Source organism: Aspergillus tanneri (assembly GCF_003426965.1).
Source record: "Aspergillus tanneri strain NIH1004 chromosome Unknown AapTan_1_pilon_pilon_pilon, whole genome shotgun sequence".
Classification (NCBI taxonomy): domain Eukaryota; kingdom Fungi; phylum Ascomycota; class Eurotiomycetes; order Eurotiales; family Aspergillaceae; genus Aspergillus; species Aspergillus tanneri.
Genome location: NW_022984628.1, coordinates 2,948,958 through 2,967,952, shown reverse-complemented (window position 1 = coordinate 2,967,952; position 18,995 = coordinate 2,948,958). Strand labels below are relative to the sequence as shown.

General features: G+C 47.5%; 6 protein-coding genes across 6 annotated transcripts; 2 read left to right on the top strand and 4 right to left on the bottom strand.

Annotated features, from left to right (window-relative positions):
* Window positions 1-235: 235 nt before the first annotated feature.
* ATNIH1004_002964 (uncharacterized protein) lies at window positions 236-1,257 on the top strand (the record flags this gene model as incomplete). Its single annotated transcript, XM_033567648.1, has 2 exons — window positions 236-1,174; window positions 1,246-1,257. 2 exons carry the CDS (start codon window positions 236-238, stop codon window positions 1,255-1,257), a joined length of 951 nt encoding a protein of 316 aa, XP_033429643.1.
* A 754-nt stretch (window positions 1,258-2,011) lies between these two features.
* ATNIH1004_002963 (uncharacterized protein) lies at window positions 2,012-2,913 on the bottom strand (the record flags this gene model as incomplete). Its single annotated transcript, XM_033567647.1, has 3 exons — window positions 2,012-2,524; window positions 2,575-2,852; window positions 2,904-2,913. The coding sequence occupies 3 exons, from the start codon at window positions 2,911-2,913 to the stop codon at window positions 2,012-2,014; spliced, it is 801 nt and encodes a 266-aa protein (XP_033429642.1).
* Window positions 2,914-5,193: 2,280 nt separating this feature from the next.
* ATNIH1004_002962 (anoctamin family protein) lies at window positions 5,194-7,651 on the bottom strand (the record flags this gene model as incomplete). The annotated part of the gene is made up of 5 exons (XM_033567646.1): window positions 5,194-6,456; window positions 6,511-6,942; window positions 6,999-7,287; window positions 7,363-7,519; window positions 7,567-7,651. The coding sequence occupies 5 exons, from the start codon at window positions 7,649-7,651 to the stop codon at window positions 5,194-5,196; spliced, it is 2,226 nt and encodes a 741-aa protein (XP_033429641.1).
* A 583-nt stretch (window positions 7,652-8,234) lies between these two features.
* Window positions 8,235-8,853, bottom strand: ATNIH1004_002961 (GNAT family N-acetyltransferase; the record flags this gene model as incomplete). The annotated part of the gene is made up of 2 exons (XM_033567645.1): window positions 8,235-8,719; window positions 8,790-8,853. 2 exons carry the CDS (start codon window positions 8,851-8,853, stop codon window positions 8,235-8,237), a joined length of 549 nt encoding a protein of 182 aa, XP_033429640.1.
* A 293-nt stretch (window positions 8,854-9,146) lies between these two features.
* On the bottom strand, window positions 9,147-13,783 carry ATNIH1004_002960 (putative vesicle-mediated transport protein (Imh1); the record flags this gene model as incomplete). The annotated part of the gene is made up of 4 exons (XM_033567644.1): window positions 9,147-9,189; window positions 9,249-12,354; window positions 12,413-12,848; window positions 13,577-13,783. 4 exons carry the CDS (start codon window positions 13,781-13,783, stop codon window positions 9,147-9,149), a joined length of 3,792 nt encoding a protein of 1,263 aa, XP_033429639.1.
* A 366-nt stretch (window positions 13,784-14,149) lies between these two features.
* nte1 (lysophospholipase) lies at window positions 14,150-18,489 on the top strand (the record flags this gene model as incomplete). Its single annotated transcript, XM_033567643.1, has 2 exons — window positions 14,150-14,166; window positions 14,250-18,489. The coding sequence occupies 2 exons, from the start codon at window positions 14,150-14,152 to the stop codon at window positions 18,487-18,489; spliced, it is 4,257 nt and encodes a 1,418-aa protein (XP_033429638.1).
* Window positions 18,490-18,995: the final 506 nt, after the last annotated feature.

Here is an 18,995-nt window from a genome sequence, read left to right as displayed (position 1 = left end):
TAGAGTCATTCCATGGTATCAGCCACAATTGCGCCATAATTAGATCAGTATGGTCTCTTCTGTTCTTCTGTTGAAGGAACATTAGATTATTTAAAGGCCTTAATCCTCAGGTGAGGTGGGCGAAAGAAAGCATCAGCTCCGGATCAGCCTTTTACTTTCCTAAGCCAATCAGCCAATTCATAATCCCAGTGTCTACTCAACTTCCACCTATCTTTTTTCACATTTCCACTTCTAAATGGCTTACTCTTCGCCGTGCCTTCTTTCCGAGATTCTCAATCTCTATCCAAAAGAGGATAATCATTGTGTTGGCTATGCCCATACGAAGGGACGTCAATGCAGAAATGTAATAAATAAGGAAAACCGTAACTACGCCTGTGGTCTCCTTGAACGATGCACTAGGCGGTTTTGTGCGGGACAGCGCATAGATAATTTGCTCGACGAACTGGCACCCCTGGTCCTTTGCAAGAGGTTCCACCAATATCAAGCTTCGGATCTATCTTCGAATTGGCGGTTACAAATCTGCAAATTTCAAGCCACCCAAATCAGGGTTGCTGCTGCTGCTTCCCCAGCACGGCGCTCTGCCCCTGTCGAGGACCGGATGGCCCAAAGGCATATGCGGCCAGAGACTCCAAGAATGACTCGCTCGCGAGAAACTTCCAGTGACCAACAGAGCCGTCAAAGCCAATCTAGCTCGTCTCCATCACAGACCCAGCGACGGAGAGAATCTCCAAGCATCAGGCCCCGCACGGGAGCAAGCATCGACACAGACAGGACGGCGCGGATCTCGACTGACCAGGAAGAATCGACTTCGACTGTCAGCAGCCGACAAAGGTTCAGTGAGACCACATCAGCCATAGAAACAGAGTCTGGCAGCACTCGAAACACCTCAACTGCCTCAACAACCACGCATGCCACGAGATCCGTCACTCCCGTCCAGACCCTGACTACCCGACGATGCGTGGAAGGGAATTGTAGTATCTGTATGCAATCAATGCAGGAACAAGGCCAATCTCATATCAACCAACCGTCCACCGGAAATGAAGAAGACGAAGAAGAAGACCGGGAAGTCTGGTACGAAACGAACTCTGATACCCCAGATCCAGACAGCGAAGCGTCCTCAGAGTCGGAACAGCAAGATGACATACCAGATGATGACGAGCACAACAAAGAGCTGGTATGGTGCAAAGCACAATGTGGATCGAACTTCCACAAAAACTGTATGGACAACTGGATCCAATCTTGCAGAACAAGATATGATACTTTGGCAACATGTCCGATTTGTCGGTCAATTTGGCAACCATAAATTCCCGGCTTTTTTCTTTCTTTCTTTCGATCTCCTCAAATTCTCCTTGTCTCGCCCCATTATGTTGGATCTGTTTGATCAAGACGTTTGATATCCTCTTTTTAAAGTGCTTGAATTTTGGTTTATGATTGCCGATAGCCCAGTGTCTGAATCTGCGGAACTCCTAGCAGGATAGATAATATGCATTAACGAATATTTAAAAGGATTCCCAAGTTTCCTGTGCTTTAAATTGTATGGGTGTTCACGTTGCTATATCAAACCCTGCGAATCATAGTAAATGCGAACTAAAGAGGTAAATCTCGATACATGCCTCAACAACGTCCCAGACCGTCTGTGGAAACGACGGGCAATAATTGGGCCATGGCAAGCGTTCTGCGGGTGCCAACCGTGTGTTTACGAAGGATTCGCTAAGAAATCACTTCCGGCATTAGAAACCATTGCCTTATCCTCATCAGTATCGAGACTATAAAGTGAAGTGGCAATTTCAACCACAAGCACAAGAACGCAGAATACCGCCTCTCCAAGGCCAGAAATTAGAACCTATTAATATCACGCCATACACCAGAAAAACTAAAGCACAAGAGTATAGAAAGGAGCGAGAAAGGCGCCCATAATAAATCAAATAAGTAACAAGTCCTAATGATATCAAAGAAGAAAACTAAAGAGCAAAGCCATATTCCGACAATAAGGTAAAGATATGCTGTTCACTCATGATACGATAGGAAGCCCATGTGTAGGCTCCGTCTTGGTCGTCTCTGAACCATCATGTTGATGCTCGTCCGCGCGAGTGCGGCGGGCTGCAAAGTTGTTCCCCAAGTAATTCGCCTCTTCGTTGGGATGCTTGCGCATTCCGAGACCAGCAACCGCGATACGGTTCAGAGAATTCATGTCGTCATTAGAAGCGGCAGCCTGATTCTGGTTAGGCTGAGATTGTTGAGGGCCTGTCGACGAGGACGCAGGTCCAGAAGCGGCCGATGCAGCGCCAGTGCCATGGGGCGCGACATTTAAGTCCGCCCGCGGCTGGCTTAGATCGATATTTCCTGGCAGTTCTGGGACCTCGCCCTGAGAGTCCAATAGCCGAGACTGCAGGTTTATAATGTACTCTCGGAGCTGATAGTTCTCAGTCTGCAGGGCTTTGTAGCCATCCGACATACGGTCGAACTCCTTCACTTGCTCCTCCAACTTGCGAATGTAGCTCTCTTTGCGCTGTCGGAATGCCCTCTACTCAAATTAGTGAGGCCTTTACACTGTCATATCTATAGTACACGTACCTGCGCCGCACGGTTTTGGGCGGCACGCTTGGAGGTAGACAATGGTCGCTTGCCGTACGTCTTAGGAGACTCTTGCCCTGTAGGCTCTGGTTGGGGAGGAGTCTGGGGTGGAGCACTAAGCATGGCTGCCCCGGAAATCGCTGGATCAATATTGTTTTGGTCGCGAGGACTTGTCGTGTTGGGTTGCATGTGGGGAGGTTGTGCGGCAGGGGCTTGCGGACGAGCTTGCTGTGAATGCGACAGATGCTGATGAGCAGCTAATAGCTGATCATGGAGCACTGTTTGTACTATTAGCTTCAACCCACTGATAAATGTAATATATCAAAAACTCCATGCCATCGGTGGCAGTCTGCGCACGCGCAATTGACCAAAAAAAAAAAAAAAAAATATAAAAACGCGTTTCCTCTTCAACAGGTATGATCGCGCAGGCAGGTAACTCACCCTGATCAGCATGGTCCTATAGGAAAATTGACATTAGTGTTTGCTTCCGAATAAATACAAGCCGATCCTATTGACGCGCGACCCGCAAGGCAGCTCTCGTCATCCATCATGGAAACCAGGGTCTCCGAATCATGCTTTCTAAGCGAAGAGCAACAGGCCGGAGAAGAACCTGAGCTCCAATCGCGTAGACGATGGAAGGACTAAAGAAAAGGCGATCTGATGACAAACCGCGAGAAGTATAGGCTGCTTACCTGAGCAGAAGTTTGCATGCTTGGATGCGGTGCTGGGGCTAGTGTAGGCTGCATCGAGAGTATGAAATCCTAAGAGGCAACAAATACGCGCCCGAGGAACGACGCGATACAAATCAATTCAAGGCGAACAAGGGGATGTCAAATGTAGCTAGGCTAGCTACAGTATTTCCCAGAGAGAGGCGGAGAATGTGTAGTAGATGAGGATGTCGAGCGAGGGAGAAGATGAGGTAAGCAGATGATACTCGGGCAGCTTAGTACTTAACGAGGGGGTTTATGATGCTGACTAGTACGTACTGTTGGTGATGGATAACTGGGGATGATCTCGTAAGCAGGAAGAGGGAGATGGGGAGGGAAAGATTAGTTAAAAGATCAGTCAGACGTGACGTGAGAAGGAAATGTGGGTTGGGCGGGTGGCTGGAATTCATTGGAACTGATTCGGCACCCGGAGGAAAATTCCCATACCGGATATGGGCGGTGACTGGATTTAGTAGTTCCCGTCACAGAGCAGTACTAGATAACGCCACTCTTTCGCCGAGGTTCTTGGTAAAGAATAGAAGGCCGTATTGGTTTGCCTATCTTTGTTATATAGACAGAAATAGATTCAGAAAACTATTTAAAAAGTATCTATCTATAGCTGAATATATACAAGCAAAAATATCTCAGAATTATGAAAGACTTCTGTTTGCTCTCACCTAGCACATAGTCCGTCTTCTGTATTAATACTGTGCGGTATTTTCGGAGTAATCTAATGACTGAACTTAGTTCAGCCCCGCAGCCTCCGCCCCCAACCGCTGCTGACTGAGCTGGCATGTGCTAACTAGCTGACTGGTCACGTTATGATAAAGGGGTGATGAGAGGTAACTAGGATTAAACCCAATATGTCTAATAGCAAGAATTCATTAATACATAACCTCTTAATACATCAGCTGATGTACTCCACGACTATACTCTTATTGGGTATTTGCTTTCATAACAGTTGTCTTCTGATCCCCACTTGAATGCTCCCCACCACTTATTCCGTACGAAGTACTCCCCAAACTACTTCACCATTGACAGTATATATATATATACCTCTACCATTAAATACAGAAGAAGCAGGGCGAATAGAAGAAAAATGTCCCAGGCTCAAACTCTTGCACTTCAAGGTACCTACATATTCTTGACCACCCTTAGCATGACCGTATCTCATACCGTAAATCGTACTTCGGAAGTAAGGGGACTACTTCTTTATCTCCGAGCTCATTAGTTGTGATTTGTAAGCGACACTTTACTTTTAACTAACTAGTTAACAGCGTATAACTATCGGAGTAACTATCCGTAGTTACTCCGCAGTTTTAACTGTACCACTTCTCCGTACGGAGGGAATATTCCTGTAGCAGGCTTATCCAGTCGTTATTTATTTCCTACCCGGGATAGTGCTACTTTCAGATTCGGAAATTCCATATTAAGACATTAAACAACCTTTTGCCTATAAGAAACAATGCATTACTTTTTCCGGTAGATGAATTATGCTTCCACCCTGAGTTGGTATGATTGATTAATCAAGGCAATTAAATAACGGTTTCAACTACTCTGCTGGAATCTCTATAGTAGCTTTAATGCCCAGGTGGATTCTAGTTAATCTGCCTTTTTACCAGCGTAGTTGCTCAGAATTACTTATAATCTCATCTAAAGTAGTCATTATTTTGGCACATCTTATGTTTATTTTAGTAATTAAGCGAATATATATTTAGTATGTTGCGTATCTACCCAAGCTACTGGTAGAACCTTCAACAGCGGCAATACGGTGAGGCTCTATGAAGGACCTGAAAATGTAAAAACAAAAGCTTAACTTCAATTCCCCCCTAATTGGACACACTAATATGTGAAATATGCAGGCCAACTCGGCCTCTCAATGGGATGTTCCGACTCTTAAACTATTGCTGCCTCACTGTTGCTTTTTCGTATCCTCCTTTATGTTTGACATTGCCTGAATGATGCATGAACCAACCTGGGCCGATTCTCTCCATCCTTTTTGTCGCATCCAGAACCGTTCCTTATCCGTTCCACGACGAGACCATTCTCTAACATCATCTTCAAGAGTTTCCCGACTAATCTGCGAAACTTTCGGAGACTGGTCTGCGCATGTCACATCATCGTCTTCTTCATCGTCACTGATCCTAGTGCTTATTGTCGAATCAAGATAACGCTTTCGCAACATGTAGCGCTCTGACCGTTCCCTACGCACGTTTGGTGGCTCAAGCTTGGACATGGCAGCTCGCACCGCATAACGCACTATGAGGTATAGATGCTCAGAGAAAAATATCGTCAATAGTAGGGCCCAACCCTGAATCGTTGTTGGTTCTCCGTTTGGGCCTTCATGGCCGGTGCTGAACATGTACAGCAAAGCAGCGCTGGTTATGCTTCCCACCCAGGATAAAAAGCCCAAGCTCTCAAGCCAGGGTCCAATGGTATCTGCACGTTGAGGCCAAGGTCTTTTGCATTCGACGCAGATTTTGAAAAAGTCCGACCGAAGCTCCACCCAGTTGTTAATTAAGAACGAGACGGGAACAAGCGGCCAGATGGGCGAGAAGAGTGCAAGGTACCCAAACTGGATGCACATTTCTCGTAAATCTTCAGTGACGTTATATTCTTCAAGTTCTGTCTCATTGCGAACACGCTTCAGAAACTCAGCTTCCTCCGGGGCATCGTCAACTGAAGCTGCTGGCGTCTTCTTCGCTTCGGAATCACTGTCTGTATCAGGCTTCGCAGAACGCTTTTTCATATATTCCTTGTATTCACGAAGGAGACGCTGTTTCACGATAGGAAGAATAGCTTCCTGAGCGAAGTTGACAACTTGAGCAGTAACCGTGAAATAGATGACCTGCTTCCGTAGACGATCGGGGTCGATACTGAATTCTGTGCGCAATGCTGCAGCATTCTCCCTGGATACAAATGGCCGAACAGTCATCTGGAAAATGTCGAGATAGGGAACTATACGACTGGCAAATGGAACGTACACGAAGGCTGTGAGAAAGATTGGAAGGTATGACGTAATAAAATTAATCACGAAAATCTTTTGTGTTAATGCCACGTCATATGCCGGCTGGGTCTCGTAGTTTTCATAGTCATTGAGCTTAGTCGCGACAGATATCAGGACCGTGCTCATGGTTGGGATGAGAGCGGAAAGCAAGATGGTGGGAATAAAAACCTGACCTATTAGCCGATACACAATTAGTATCCATGTGGGCGTTTCTGAACTAACAAGGTATGTTTTGAGAGGTCCATTGTAAATCTCAGAAATAAATATTTCAATGGCAAAGCATGTTGCAATAATTATACCTAAAGCAATTGCGGCGACTAGCGCGAATGGAACCTGGAGTAGCTGGCGGTACATTCGTCGTGTTGCAGGGAACACACCTCGAATTTCTCCAGTGCTTTCGTCTCGGACCTCATTTTCTGGTAGGAATTGCTTTCTCTTCGCTCGGACGGCCGAAACGCCCTTCGTCTGCCACTGACAACTGAGTTCCTCCTCTTGACGTTTCCAGTATTCGATAAAGATGATACACCACAGGGAGTTAATCACAGTGTATATAATAGAGTAGGAACCTAGTAGTAGCCAGCAAGAGAATCCAAACACTGCAGGGAATAGCAGAAATTTAAAGTATGACTGTAAGAATGCAAAATAGAACCCAACCTGCATAGCGAAATTGTGAGCGTTTCACGCTCTATCTCCTGAGCCGTTTCACTTACACTTTCTCCGAATGTGTTCCGTATCTGATCCAAGTCCTCCGGGGACAAGAATGTTTTCCTGCTCCAGTCTCTCATACACCGTCTATTTGTCTCGACATCGTGTAGGGGAAAGACAGAAAGCACATTCTCCCACTCGCCATGTTTCGGACTAATGCCGGCGCCGCCTGCCTCCCTTGGCACCGTGATCATATGGTAAATGACGCGTAGACGTTCGGACTCGCTTTTGGGTTCGGCAGAGCTCTCCGATTCGGGTTCGGTGTTGCTGACTCCGTAAAGCCAGTCGCGTATGCTGGCCAAAGTCGTGTCAGTAGGTGGAATATTTTGGTAGGGGGTTGAGTTTGTCCGTGATTGTTGGAATGCTCACCGTGATTGGTAAACCGCATGCTTAAGACGTCTTTTACTTGATAAGCGGACGAAGACAAGTAGAGAAAACTCATCCCCCTCTCTCAATTCCGTCTGCAGTCCTACTTCAGACAGTCTTCGAAGAAGTAATTCTAGTTTCGAAATTGCTTGATCGGAATCTAGTATAATCAGATTTTGTCAAATTAGAAGTGCAGCAAGAACCCACTGATATCACCGAAGCTGAATTGAATGACGTAGTCGACATCGTTGTTTTTGGGATTCCCAGCATCCTTAGGATATGTAGAAGACATGTCAGAAACCAGAGAGAGATTAGTGTATTTTATTTATCCATAGGTTCAAATAATTCCCAACTATTAACGACCTAGAAGTTGTCGCATCTGTGGGAAACTAACTGGGATAGAAAAGGGGTATAGCTGTAAGATGCGGTCGGAGTGACAGCTCCAAAATGACGACGTCACGATGAAGCTTGTTTGTAGGGTTAACCCTGTTGGTGGTTTAGCCTCAAAATAGTCTAGTCATTATCCAGCATACTCCATACTGCCCGCCTACTCTGTACGTAAGTAGGAAAATCACGGGTGCCATATCAGCTGCAGGTGTAGCCTTTAGTTCTAAAATACGCGTGGTTTATTTTTACCCGGATTTATTGACTTTATTACCAATTTGACTAAACGGACTTTCATTGCGATGTTCCCCAAATACTAATCCATGCTATTATCATATCTAACGCAGCATTGCAGTTCTACCCTGAAGATCCCAAGTAGAAAATATATCGAAGTTGTCTAAAAGCGTGGAATCAATTAAAAAAAAAAAAAAAAAAAAAAAAAAAAAAAAAAAAAAAAAACTAAAAAAAATGAACTACCCGAAGAAAACCGGTCATAGATCTTCCGCCAAGGTACGCAATGCTGGGCCCTCAACCATCATCTTCATCCATTCATCCATAGGTTTAGCCCCAACTTGTTTGTAGAATTTAATACTGGGCTCATTCCATTTCAGAACGATCCATTCCAATCGTCGCCCATCGACTTCCAACACTTTGGCGGCTAGGTATTTAAGCAGCTTAAATCCGTATCCATTTCCGCGCGCACTGGGCTGAACATATAGGTCCTCGAGATAGATTCCCGGCCGGGAGCGCCACGTCGAATAGTTATAGAAAAATATGGCCATTCCTACTGGCTTCGGACTTGGGTTGTCCGAGCTGGCAGGTGGGATGACGAGTGCAGTATACGCTGCACCTCGTTTCGGAGGTGTATCGGGGAATGATAGAGTTTCTAAGAGGGATTCATGCGTGGCTTCGACTTCGTGGATGGCGTTTTCATAATCGGCAAGTTCTCGGATGAATTGGAGGATATAAGGGACATCTAACGGTCGGTTAGTTACGAACAGCTGGGTACGCGATGTGGGGGGCTTAATGCCGGGAGAGAGAAAGACGGGAGAGAAGGGGGAACAACTTGCCTTCCGGAGATGCAAGTCGGATGGTAGATTGATCTGACATTGTGATTGAACTGTATCACCAAGTAGAAGGATTCTTGTGTGTCGAATGAGTATCGAGGGCCTTATTGCAGGGAAAAATGAAGCAATGGGAATCTACGGAAGACCACCCCACTTTATAAAAGTGACTGGGGCTGCAGTACCACCATGACGCCCTGCCGGTGACATGCGCACCGAAACTGTCATTCTTAATGTGGGGTATTTCTGGAGGTAATAAAGATTAAAGCCATGTGAGTATGTACCCAAATATTATTACAAATATATGCTAGGATGGCTCAATGTGAAACCATGTGGAAACTATTTGGACATTATAGCCGACATCCATTTTTGCTCATCCGTTCTTCAATTATCATTAGCCATTGTATGGCCGCATGTTGTAATATGGAAGCAAAGGCTTACCTATCAAAATGCAGTAGCATCCCCAACACAGGGATGAGCTGTTTCTGGTAGTTCTTGTCCTTCTGTTCCAAGAACTGAAGGAGCACGTTCTTTAGATAAACGTAATCGATGTTACCGCTACTACCTGTTTCACTTGTTCGGGCTGTTAGGCTTCGATCCTTGGGTACTGGGGAAGTAAGCGCTTTTCTTGAGCCGGAATCGATCGAGGACCGTGATGACTGAGGATTTTGGCCCAGGCGAGCTTCGTCGGATAGAATCCTATTAGACTTGCGCATTTTCTCTAAGCGAGCATTGGCCTCCTCTACAGACCGGCGTAACTCTGTCCTTTCTTTTTCCAACTCACGAACTTGCTTTTCGGTTTCGTCCAGTGTGTCGCGTAGTTGTGCCATTGCGTGCCTGATATCATTGAGTTCCTGCACAGAGCTTTCGGACTGGGCTTCGAGCTGATCACGTCTGCGTTTCCACTCCTTTTGAGAACGCTCCAGTTCTTCTCTGTCTTCCTCCGCGCTCCGTAGAGCTCTCTCTGCTTCTCGAACTTTACCCTTCAGCTCCTCTAACTCTCTTGCTCGGCGTCGGCCCTGGGTACTTGCCTCATCCTCGGCCCGGTCACGCTCTTCGATAGCGGCCTCCATCCGTTCCTTGAAATCACGCACTTTAGATTCTGAACGACCTTCAATATCATTCAATAGACGCCGCATCGTTTCTCCCTCTCTGGTCCGTTCGCTTAGCAAGCGGTGAGCATCTGCCAATTCTTCCTCCAAGCTCTCACAACGTTCCTTCGCTTCTTTCATCTGCATCCCAATTTCAGCGCTTTGATCACGCATGCTATTCATCAAACTCTGTGCGCTGGCATGCTGAGCAGTCTTGAGCTGAATTTCTTCCCGTAGACCTTCTAGTTCTTTATTCAAGTTGGTTACTTGATTTTCAACTTCCCGGAGTCGGGTTCGAGCGGCTTTCAGGTCCTCCTGTGCTTTAGAAAGGTCGCCAGCAACCCTCTCCTTTGCTTCCACGGCTTCTTGCTTTTTGCTCTCCGAGTACCGCAAGTCGGATTGGGCTAGGGTTAGCCTTTCCTCAGCCTTCAAGCGATTGTCCATTTCCTGCCTAATCTTCTGGTTAAGCGTCTTCACCTCAGTGTCTCTCTCCGATATGGTAGACTTGAGCACTTTTAGCTCTGCTCGCAAATCCTCTTGCTTACTCTCCAGGGTTCTCAATTCTGCTGTTTTACTCGCCAAGGCTTCTTTGGTAGATTTGAGTTCTGAAGATTCAGCTCGCAGTGTTTTCAGCTCCGGTTGCAGCTTCTGAACAGTTTCACGCAGGTCTGTAAGGTCTTTGAACCGGGTTGTGGCCAGCTGCTGAGCAACAGCGAGCTCCGTTTCAATCGAGGTATATTTGGCCTTGAGGTTTTCATACTCATCTTTCAAGCTATTGTGCGCTATTTCAGAGTCCGCATTCTTGGATGCATGATTTGTGCGCAGTTCGGTTAGCTCTTTCTCTAATTTGGAGATGGTAGTCTCCAAAGCGCTCTTTTCCGCAGAAAGCTCCTTGATCTTGTCCTTTGCTTCAACATGCTCTTGACCAATATTAAGCAAGTCATCACGAAGAGACTCTATTTCTTCCTTCAAATCCTCTTCGCCTTTTAGTTTTGAGCTAAGGCGGCCAATAGCTGCTTCTTTCTCTTCTAACTGGCTCATTAATGACTCAATTTTACATTGGAGTTCATCCAACTTCGCAGTATTCTGATCAAGATCTGCCGATGGTGTTTGCATATCCTCGATTCCTGCAACAGGTTCTGCCTTGCCTGCATCGTCGCCACCTTTGCCACCTTTCTTCTTCTTGTTCTTCTTCTTTTTGCCAGCGATAGCACCTCCTGCAGTGCCATTTGACTGATTATGTGGCCGAGAGGTCTGATTATTCACTGTGACGCCTTTTGGTGAAGGCGCAAAACTCTCTCGAAGCTCGCCAAAATTAGGTTCTTGCCCACTCAGGGCCTGTTCCTTCGCTTGCTTCCATTTGTCGTTGTCTTTCAAATTATCATCTAAGAAATCAACGACACTCTGTAGCTTATTAAGGTCCTTGGTTTTCTGATCCATATCGGCCTTTACAGTTGACATTGATTCTTCAGTGGTCTTGAGCTGGGACCGAAGACTGTCTACTAAGCCCTGCAATACTCCTAGCTTCTTTTCATTAGCCTCTTTCTTCTGTTTTACTTCTTCGAGTTGTGACAGAAGTTCCGGCTGTTCATCGGCTTTTTCAGATTGCGTAGACTGGGCTTGAAGCTGGTTTATTTCATCAGTTTTCTGCTTCAACTCATCCTTCAGTTTCTTGGCTTCAGTGTCTGCGTTCCCCAAGGCCTGTTCCAACGTTGCGAGCTTAGCGTTAAGCCCATAAATCTCTTCTTGTTTGGAAGACTTCAGCGTCTCTATTTCGGAGTCTTGTCTATCCTTGCTATCGCGCAATTCACCAAGCTCCCGAGTTGCGGTTTCGAGATTATTAACCATTCCTTCTGTCGACTCGCGTGCCACCGAGAGGTCGCGCTTGAGTGTCTCAGTTTGAGCCTTCAGCCTTTCGATCTCCTCCTGCTTCTCTTTCAATTCAGACTCCAATCGTGGGAGCTCAGTGTCGAACGAAAAGAACTCCTCGCTTTCTTGTCGTGGTTCGGATGATTTAGCCGAATCTTGCTTCGGAGAGAAAAGTTGAGCGATACCCTTCGCGTGAGAAGCAGAGGTGGGTGTCGGCGACTGCACGGCAGAATCAGGAGAGGGTGTAACTGTGGCGGAGGTGTCAACAGCCAAGCCATCGTCAGTTTGCGGAGCGGAATCCTCTTCGCCTTGTTTGCCGTCTTTTTTCAAATTGGTAACCTCATCCCAGGCGGCTTTCGCAGATTCGTGTGCATCCTCCAACTTTTTCTTATAGTTATCCCGCTCAGTTGTGACTCGTTTCAGCTCCTCTAGTACCATGTCGCCCTTCAATGAAATTTGATTCAAGTATTCGGTCAGAGCTTTAGGATCGCCGATCGAGGTTAAGGGAGTGTTTTCCCGAAGCGCGGCCTCAAATGGTTCGATGGTTTGCACGCGCGAATGTGCCATTCGGTATGCCTTTAGAAGTTCTGCGACAGAAGATGTCAGTATCGTAGCACATATATAATTTGCAACAATGTCCGATACCCTGATACCGCGTTTCCAACTTGCTCAACTTCCGCAATTTCACCTTAATTTCCGGGGGTAGTTCCGAAGGGAACTGCTTGGTCTCCGAGGTAGCTGCCGCATCCTTTCCATTGGGTGATTCCTCCACGGAGGACTTGTCTATCCCGGCACTTTCCTCCGGCGTGCTATGGGGACTATTTGCGGATTCTTGTTGTGGAGTAGCAGATCTGCTGGATCCTTCATCATCTCCAATGGCGAACTCGGGCTCAAACTCGTTCGGATCAGGGCTACGGACGGGGGTCCCGGTGTTTCGTCTCGGACGGCTAGTTCGTCTGCTAGGGGACAGATTGCGACTGCTCGGATGACGGGCGGAGTTGGAGCGGGATAAAGAATCCTGGGCAGACTTTTGACGAGCCTGTTCCTCTGCAATTCGAGAATCGATCGCCTCGCGGAGGCGCTGTGAGACAGGAACAAATATTAGCACCGCGGCTCCAACTCCAATGTAGGAGTAACTAGCAGTGCTCCGTTGGAAGTATCAATAGCAAATACAGTACCTGAAACATGACCGTGGCGGGCCTGTGAGCCAAGGCCACAACTATATAGATAAATGAAAGACAGAAAGTAAAAAGGCGATAAGCGAAGATTAGTAGAAGAAGCAGGTGGTAAAGGGAGACGGAAGGAAGCGTAAGAGAGGCTAATGAAGGACTTATTAGGCGGCCAAGAAGTCGGAGCGGGTAGAAAAATGATCGTGGAGATGCACTGGCAGTATTTCTCCTGATAGGGGCGAGACGTATACTAAACACACCCCTACGTATTCCATTCAGTGTCGTTAAATATTCTCTCTACACGCTTAGAAATAAGACGTAGGAGTATTATAGCCTAGGTCTTTGTGCTTATGCTCCTTTTAGTAAATAAACGACTAAAATTCCATATCCCCCGTAAGTATCTTGAATAGCATTTGGTGGCAAATTCTGAGCAATATCCTGCTTTATATAAAACTTATAGAATAATGCTAGTCAGACAACTAATATATTCGCTTTTATTACAAGGCAATGACTGTTGTTCATTGTTGCCCAGTGTCTTGACGTATGGAATGTAGTATCCGATGGTTAGTTAATACAATAGCTCTTCAGGACGATGATGTAATGGAATTCTCCAGGGGCCACGCAAGGCGGCGTTACATACCTGCTGGATTAGGCAAGGTGCCTGAGTTCTGCTGTCCTCCGCTCTCCGTCCAAAGTCAGTTGGGTTGAACAGCCAGCCAAAAGAGCACTCGCGTGCACGTTTCGGCTCATTTGGATATGCTGATTGCAGTGACCTCACCACCTCCGAAACCGTTATCGCCGCCGCTTTCTTGAACGCGAGGCCTCTGGGCGGAGTTTGACCCCTCATTTGACTGCTGCAGCTGTTTAGCGTCGCGGCTTGGGCGCTCATCCAGGCTCCGGCGTCATGGCCGCCAGTGGCTTCGTCGGTTTGCTCGAGTCTTCCTTGTTCCCCTCAGCTTCCTCTCTGTCTGCCTCTTCACCTGCTCCTGCCATAACCGCCAACTTCATTGTACCCTCACCCTTTCCTAATTCTCATCTTCCACCCCCACTAGTGCCCCCTCCAACTCCGTCAACCATGGTGGGGTGGATCGGTTGGGTGTTTTCTTTCGCTTTCCAAGTCATCCCAAGTGTTTTATATTGGGTTATCACATTTTCGACGATTACTTTGCCCACATGGCTGTTTACGCTCTTTTCCATGAGTTTGACCTTCACCATGAACTTCACGACTCTGTATGTTTCCTGCGGCCATAGTTTTATTTGTGACTCGGCCAATCGTGACAATTGCGCTGACTAGTAGATCAATGGACTCGTAGCTTGTTAATCCTATTGGCTGTTATGTCAACTATCAGCTGGTTCATCAGATATCGGTTCCTGAACATGTACAGTCGCTTGCCTCCCGAGCCCCAGCGCAAGGAACCTCAACTTGATCTCTTTCCCGACGTCCAAGAGGGTGATTCGAAACCAGGCCTGGCCAATTACTTGGATGAGTTCCTGAGTGCCATTAAGGTCTTTGGATATTTGGAACGACCCGTGTTCCACGAATTGACCCGGACAATGCAGACTCGGAAATTGATCGCAGGCGAAACACTCTTACTGGAGGAAGAGAAGGGTTTTTGTCTAGTCGTGGATGGGCTGGTTCAGATCTTCGTGAAATCCATTCGAGATGGGAAACCTATCGCAGAAGATGACGCAAATCGCATGGGGCATGAATCTTCCGGGGAGGATGATCATGATATCGATGGGAAGCAAGGATACCAGCTTCTCACCGAAGTCAAAAACGGAGCTTCGATGTCTTCCTTGTTCTCCATCCTGTCGCTGTTTACGGAAGATATCCAGTTGCGAAACTCCGACAGCTTAGCCTCCAGTACCTCCAGCGTAGGCCAGACTACTGCCCGGCGAACTGGGTCTCTTCCCACCAGTCCTCGGGGTTTGAGCGACAGCCCTTCTCCTAGCACCAATAGAGATCGTCACGAATCTGATTCACAACTTAAAGGTAATGAGGATTTCCTACCTTCGGTGCCCCCTTTGAATCTTGAAGAAAGTCATGCAGCACCGAACCATGACTCTTTGCCTGATGCAGGGAAGCAGCGGAAAACGAGGCGCAGAAAGTCAGTGCACCCAGATATTGTTGCGCGAGCAATGGTAGACACAACCATCGCGATCATCCCAGCCAGTGCATTTCGGCGCTTGACACGGGTCTATCCAAAAGCGACTGCACACATTGTACAGGTCATCCTTACGCGGCTCCAAAGGGTAACATTTGCAACGGCCCATTCCTATCTGGGTCTTACAAACGAGGTACTGGGTATTGAAAAGCAAATGACAAAATTCACGACCCATGACTTACCAAATGATATGCGCGGAGCGGCTTTGGACCGGCTTAAGGATAAATTCATAAAGGAACGAGACCGCTTGGGGCCCGAGGAAGTCACCAAAGGAATAGCGTTGCATAATCCTTCAAGCGGAGGAAGAAACAGGTCGAATAGTTTCCTAAGAAAAGAAGCCGCTCTTCACGCAAAGATGACAGCAGCTCCAAAACGTGCTACCTCTGTCCTTCCCAATGACAGCACCGCCAATGAGCGTGAGATGGCTGGAGTAAGCCCTGGAGACCTCCTGTCTACAATCCACCTTTCTAGATTTGGCCCTAGATATGAACATCTAGCTCCTAGGTTGTACAGCCCTTTTGCAGAAAGCGAGCCCTCCCCTTTCCGATCCCCTATCATGCCGATACGTGCTTCTCCCTTCCACCGAAAGGAGTCTGTTGATGAAGACGCTCTGTTCCGGGAATCCATCTTGGATTGTATTATGAAGGGCATCGGCCTCAGTGGAAGCACCCGTGACTTCTTGCGCAAGAGCAGTCATTCCGGGGATGTATCGCCTAAGCTTCTCTCCTACGATTCTAGGCGCCAGAAAGCCGTGTTCTCAAATAACGCTTTCGGGTTTATTGACCCATACGACGGATCTGCGGATGGTGAGACAGAATCCATGATGTCAATGTCGGTTACCAGCGCCGGTGGGACGTCACCTATCATTGGCTTGAGAGAGGAGCTTCGCAATGACATTGAAATTGTCTACTTCCCACAGGGATCAGTGTTAGTAGAACAGGGGGAGCGTCACCCAGGATTGTATTATGTGATTGATGGATTTTTGGATGTGGGAGTACCTATATGCGACAAAGGGGAGGACCTCGTCGGAGCCTCCAGACCGACACATTTACAATCCCGTGAGGAGTTCTTTCCAACGCTTAGGCGGACCACAACTGGTTCATCTCGCGTCTCGGGCGGGACGGCTCCAGCCAGTGACCCTAAACGAAAGAGACAATCTCGAAACTCGCTCTATTTGATCAAACCTGGTGGTATTCAAGGATATGTAGGAGCGGTTGCATCCTACAGGTCTCATACCGATGTTGTTGCCAAAACAGACGTATACGTGGGATTCCTCCCGCGAGCATCTCTGGAGAGAATAGCGGAGAGGTATCCCATCGCCCTCTTAACGCTGGCGAAGCGGTTGATAAGTCTCCTGCCACGATTGCTTCTCCACATCGACTTCGCCCTCGAGTGGGTACAAGTAGGAGCGGGTCAGGTCATATACCATCAAGGTGACGAGAGTGACGCTATATATCTTGTTCTTAATGGCCGTCTGCGGTCGGTTCTTGAAGGTGCTGGAGGCAAGATCACTGTTGTTGGCGAATATGGCCAAGGGGAAAGCGTGGGTGAACTGGAAGTTATGACTGAGTCGACTCGCCCGGGCACCCTCCATGCCATCCGGGACACTGAATTGGCGAAGTTTCCTAGAAGTTTATTTAACAGCCTTGCACAGGAGCACCCTGGGATTACTATCCAAGTCTCCAAGCTCATCGCTGAAAGAATGCGCGATCTGGTGGAGCATCCGCCGTCTGAGAAAGGAAATGAACGTAGCAATGCCGGCAGTATTAAAACTGCGACTTCAACTGTCAACCTCCGCACCGTATGCATCCTCCCAATTACAACCGGGGTGCCGGTTGTTGAATTTGGTCACCGACTGCTGAATGCCCTTCATCAAATCAGTGTGACGAACGGTGTCACATCCCTCAATCAAGCAGCTATTTTGAATCACCTGGGGCGGCACGCTTTTAGCAAAATGGGAAAGCTAAAGCTGTCACAGTATTTAGCCGATCTCGAGGAGAAGTATGGGATGGTTCTGTATATCGCAGATACGACCGTCAATGCACCATGGACGCAAACATGTATTACGCAAGCAGATTGCATCTTGCTTGTTGGCCTTGCTGATTCCTCGTCCAGCATTGGAGAATACGAGAGATTCCTGCTTGGAATGAAGACAACTGCTAGAAAAGAGCTAGTCTTGTTGCATTCAGAGCGGTACTGCTCTCCTGGGCTGACACGACGATGGCTGAAGAACCGTGTCTGGATCAATGGTGGACATCACCATATCCAAATGGGCTTCCGGCTGACCGCCGAACCGTCACATCAGACGAAACGCTTCGGAACAGTGCTGAAGGAAAGAGTCCAAGTCCTCCAGGCTGAGATCCAAAAATACACTTCGCGGCGAATCCGCCAAACCCCTCTGTACTCTGTAGACGCACCGTTCAAAGGTGACTTCCACCGCCTGGCACGTAGGCTTTGTGGCAGATCAGTTGGACTTGTTCTTGGAGGAGGAGGGGCCCGGGGTATCGCTCATGTTGGCGTAATCAAAGCGATAGAAGAAGCTGGGATCCCGATCGACATCATCGGTGGCACCTCGATCGGGTCGTTCATTGGGGCTCTCTATGCACGGGACGCCGACGTTGTTCCAATGTACGGCCGTGCCAAAAAGTTTGCTGGACGTATGGGTAGCATGTGGCGTTTCGCACTGGATTTGACATACCCTTCAGTCTCATATACTACCGGCCATGAGTTCAATCGCGGGATCTTCAAGACCTTTGGGGACAGCCAGATCGAGGACTTCTGGCTGGAATTTTACTGCAACACCACCAACATCAGTAAATCAAGACCCGAATATCACTCTTCTGGATATACTTGGCGATATGTACGCGCATCAATGTCGCTAGCTGGGTTGATGCCCCCAATTTGCGACGAAGGCAGCATGCTACTTGATGGCGGATATATTGATAACCTCACTGTGGCGCGAATGAAGGGATTGGGCGCCGACATTATTTTCGCGGTTGACGTTGGGTCTCTAGATGATAACACGCCTCAAGGGTATGGAGACTCTCTCTCCGGCTTCTGGGCTGTGATAAACCGTTGGAACCCGTTCTCGTCAAGCCCCAACCCGCCTACTTTGTCTGAGATCCAAGCACGACTAGCGTACGTGTCATCGATTGACAACCTCGAACGAGCCAAAAACACTGTTGGCTGTTTATACATGCGACCCCCGGTAGATCGGTACGGGACTCTCGATTTTAGCAAGTTTGACGAGATCTACCTGGTTGGATATGCCTATGGAAAGGAGTTCCTTGAGAAGCTCAAGAGCGAGGGTTCTCTACCCCTACCTGAGGAGACCGAAGAGAAGAAAAAGCTTCAGCGGACTATGGCACCGCGACGAGCGAGTATATGATCTATGTTAGTCTGAGCGTATCGCCTGAACACTCATGAATATTTTAGGAGAATGTGGTAGGCAGAAATAGGGTTATAGAGCATTTCGTTTCCCCACCCCTTTTCGCGGCGTCCTTTGCACTATACGAGAAGCAAGTCTATTTTACATATCTGATAGGGTTTTTGCTGGTCAGAATTCTCCAGATGCTTCAGTTTTAAATACTCCGTGTGTACATAGAGATTCCGATTTCATCAGCAGGAACTTACGATATCCCGAGCATCTATATCTGACATCTACTGCCTTGCATCATGATGGTTTCAACAACTAGCACCTGTGTATTTCAGTTGGCCTTTTTTTTCAAACATAACGAAGCGAATTTGATCACTGATATTCTTCTAAGCCCGCAGAGTATTAATGATACTGTTCACCATGTTTTCATCGTAGGTATGGATAAAATAAAATGCCCCAAAACTGGCACCTGAGTACAAGACACACAAATTCCGATTATCCGACACAGTGAAGTATAA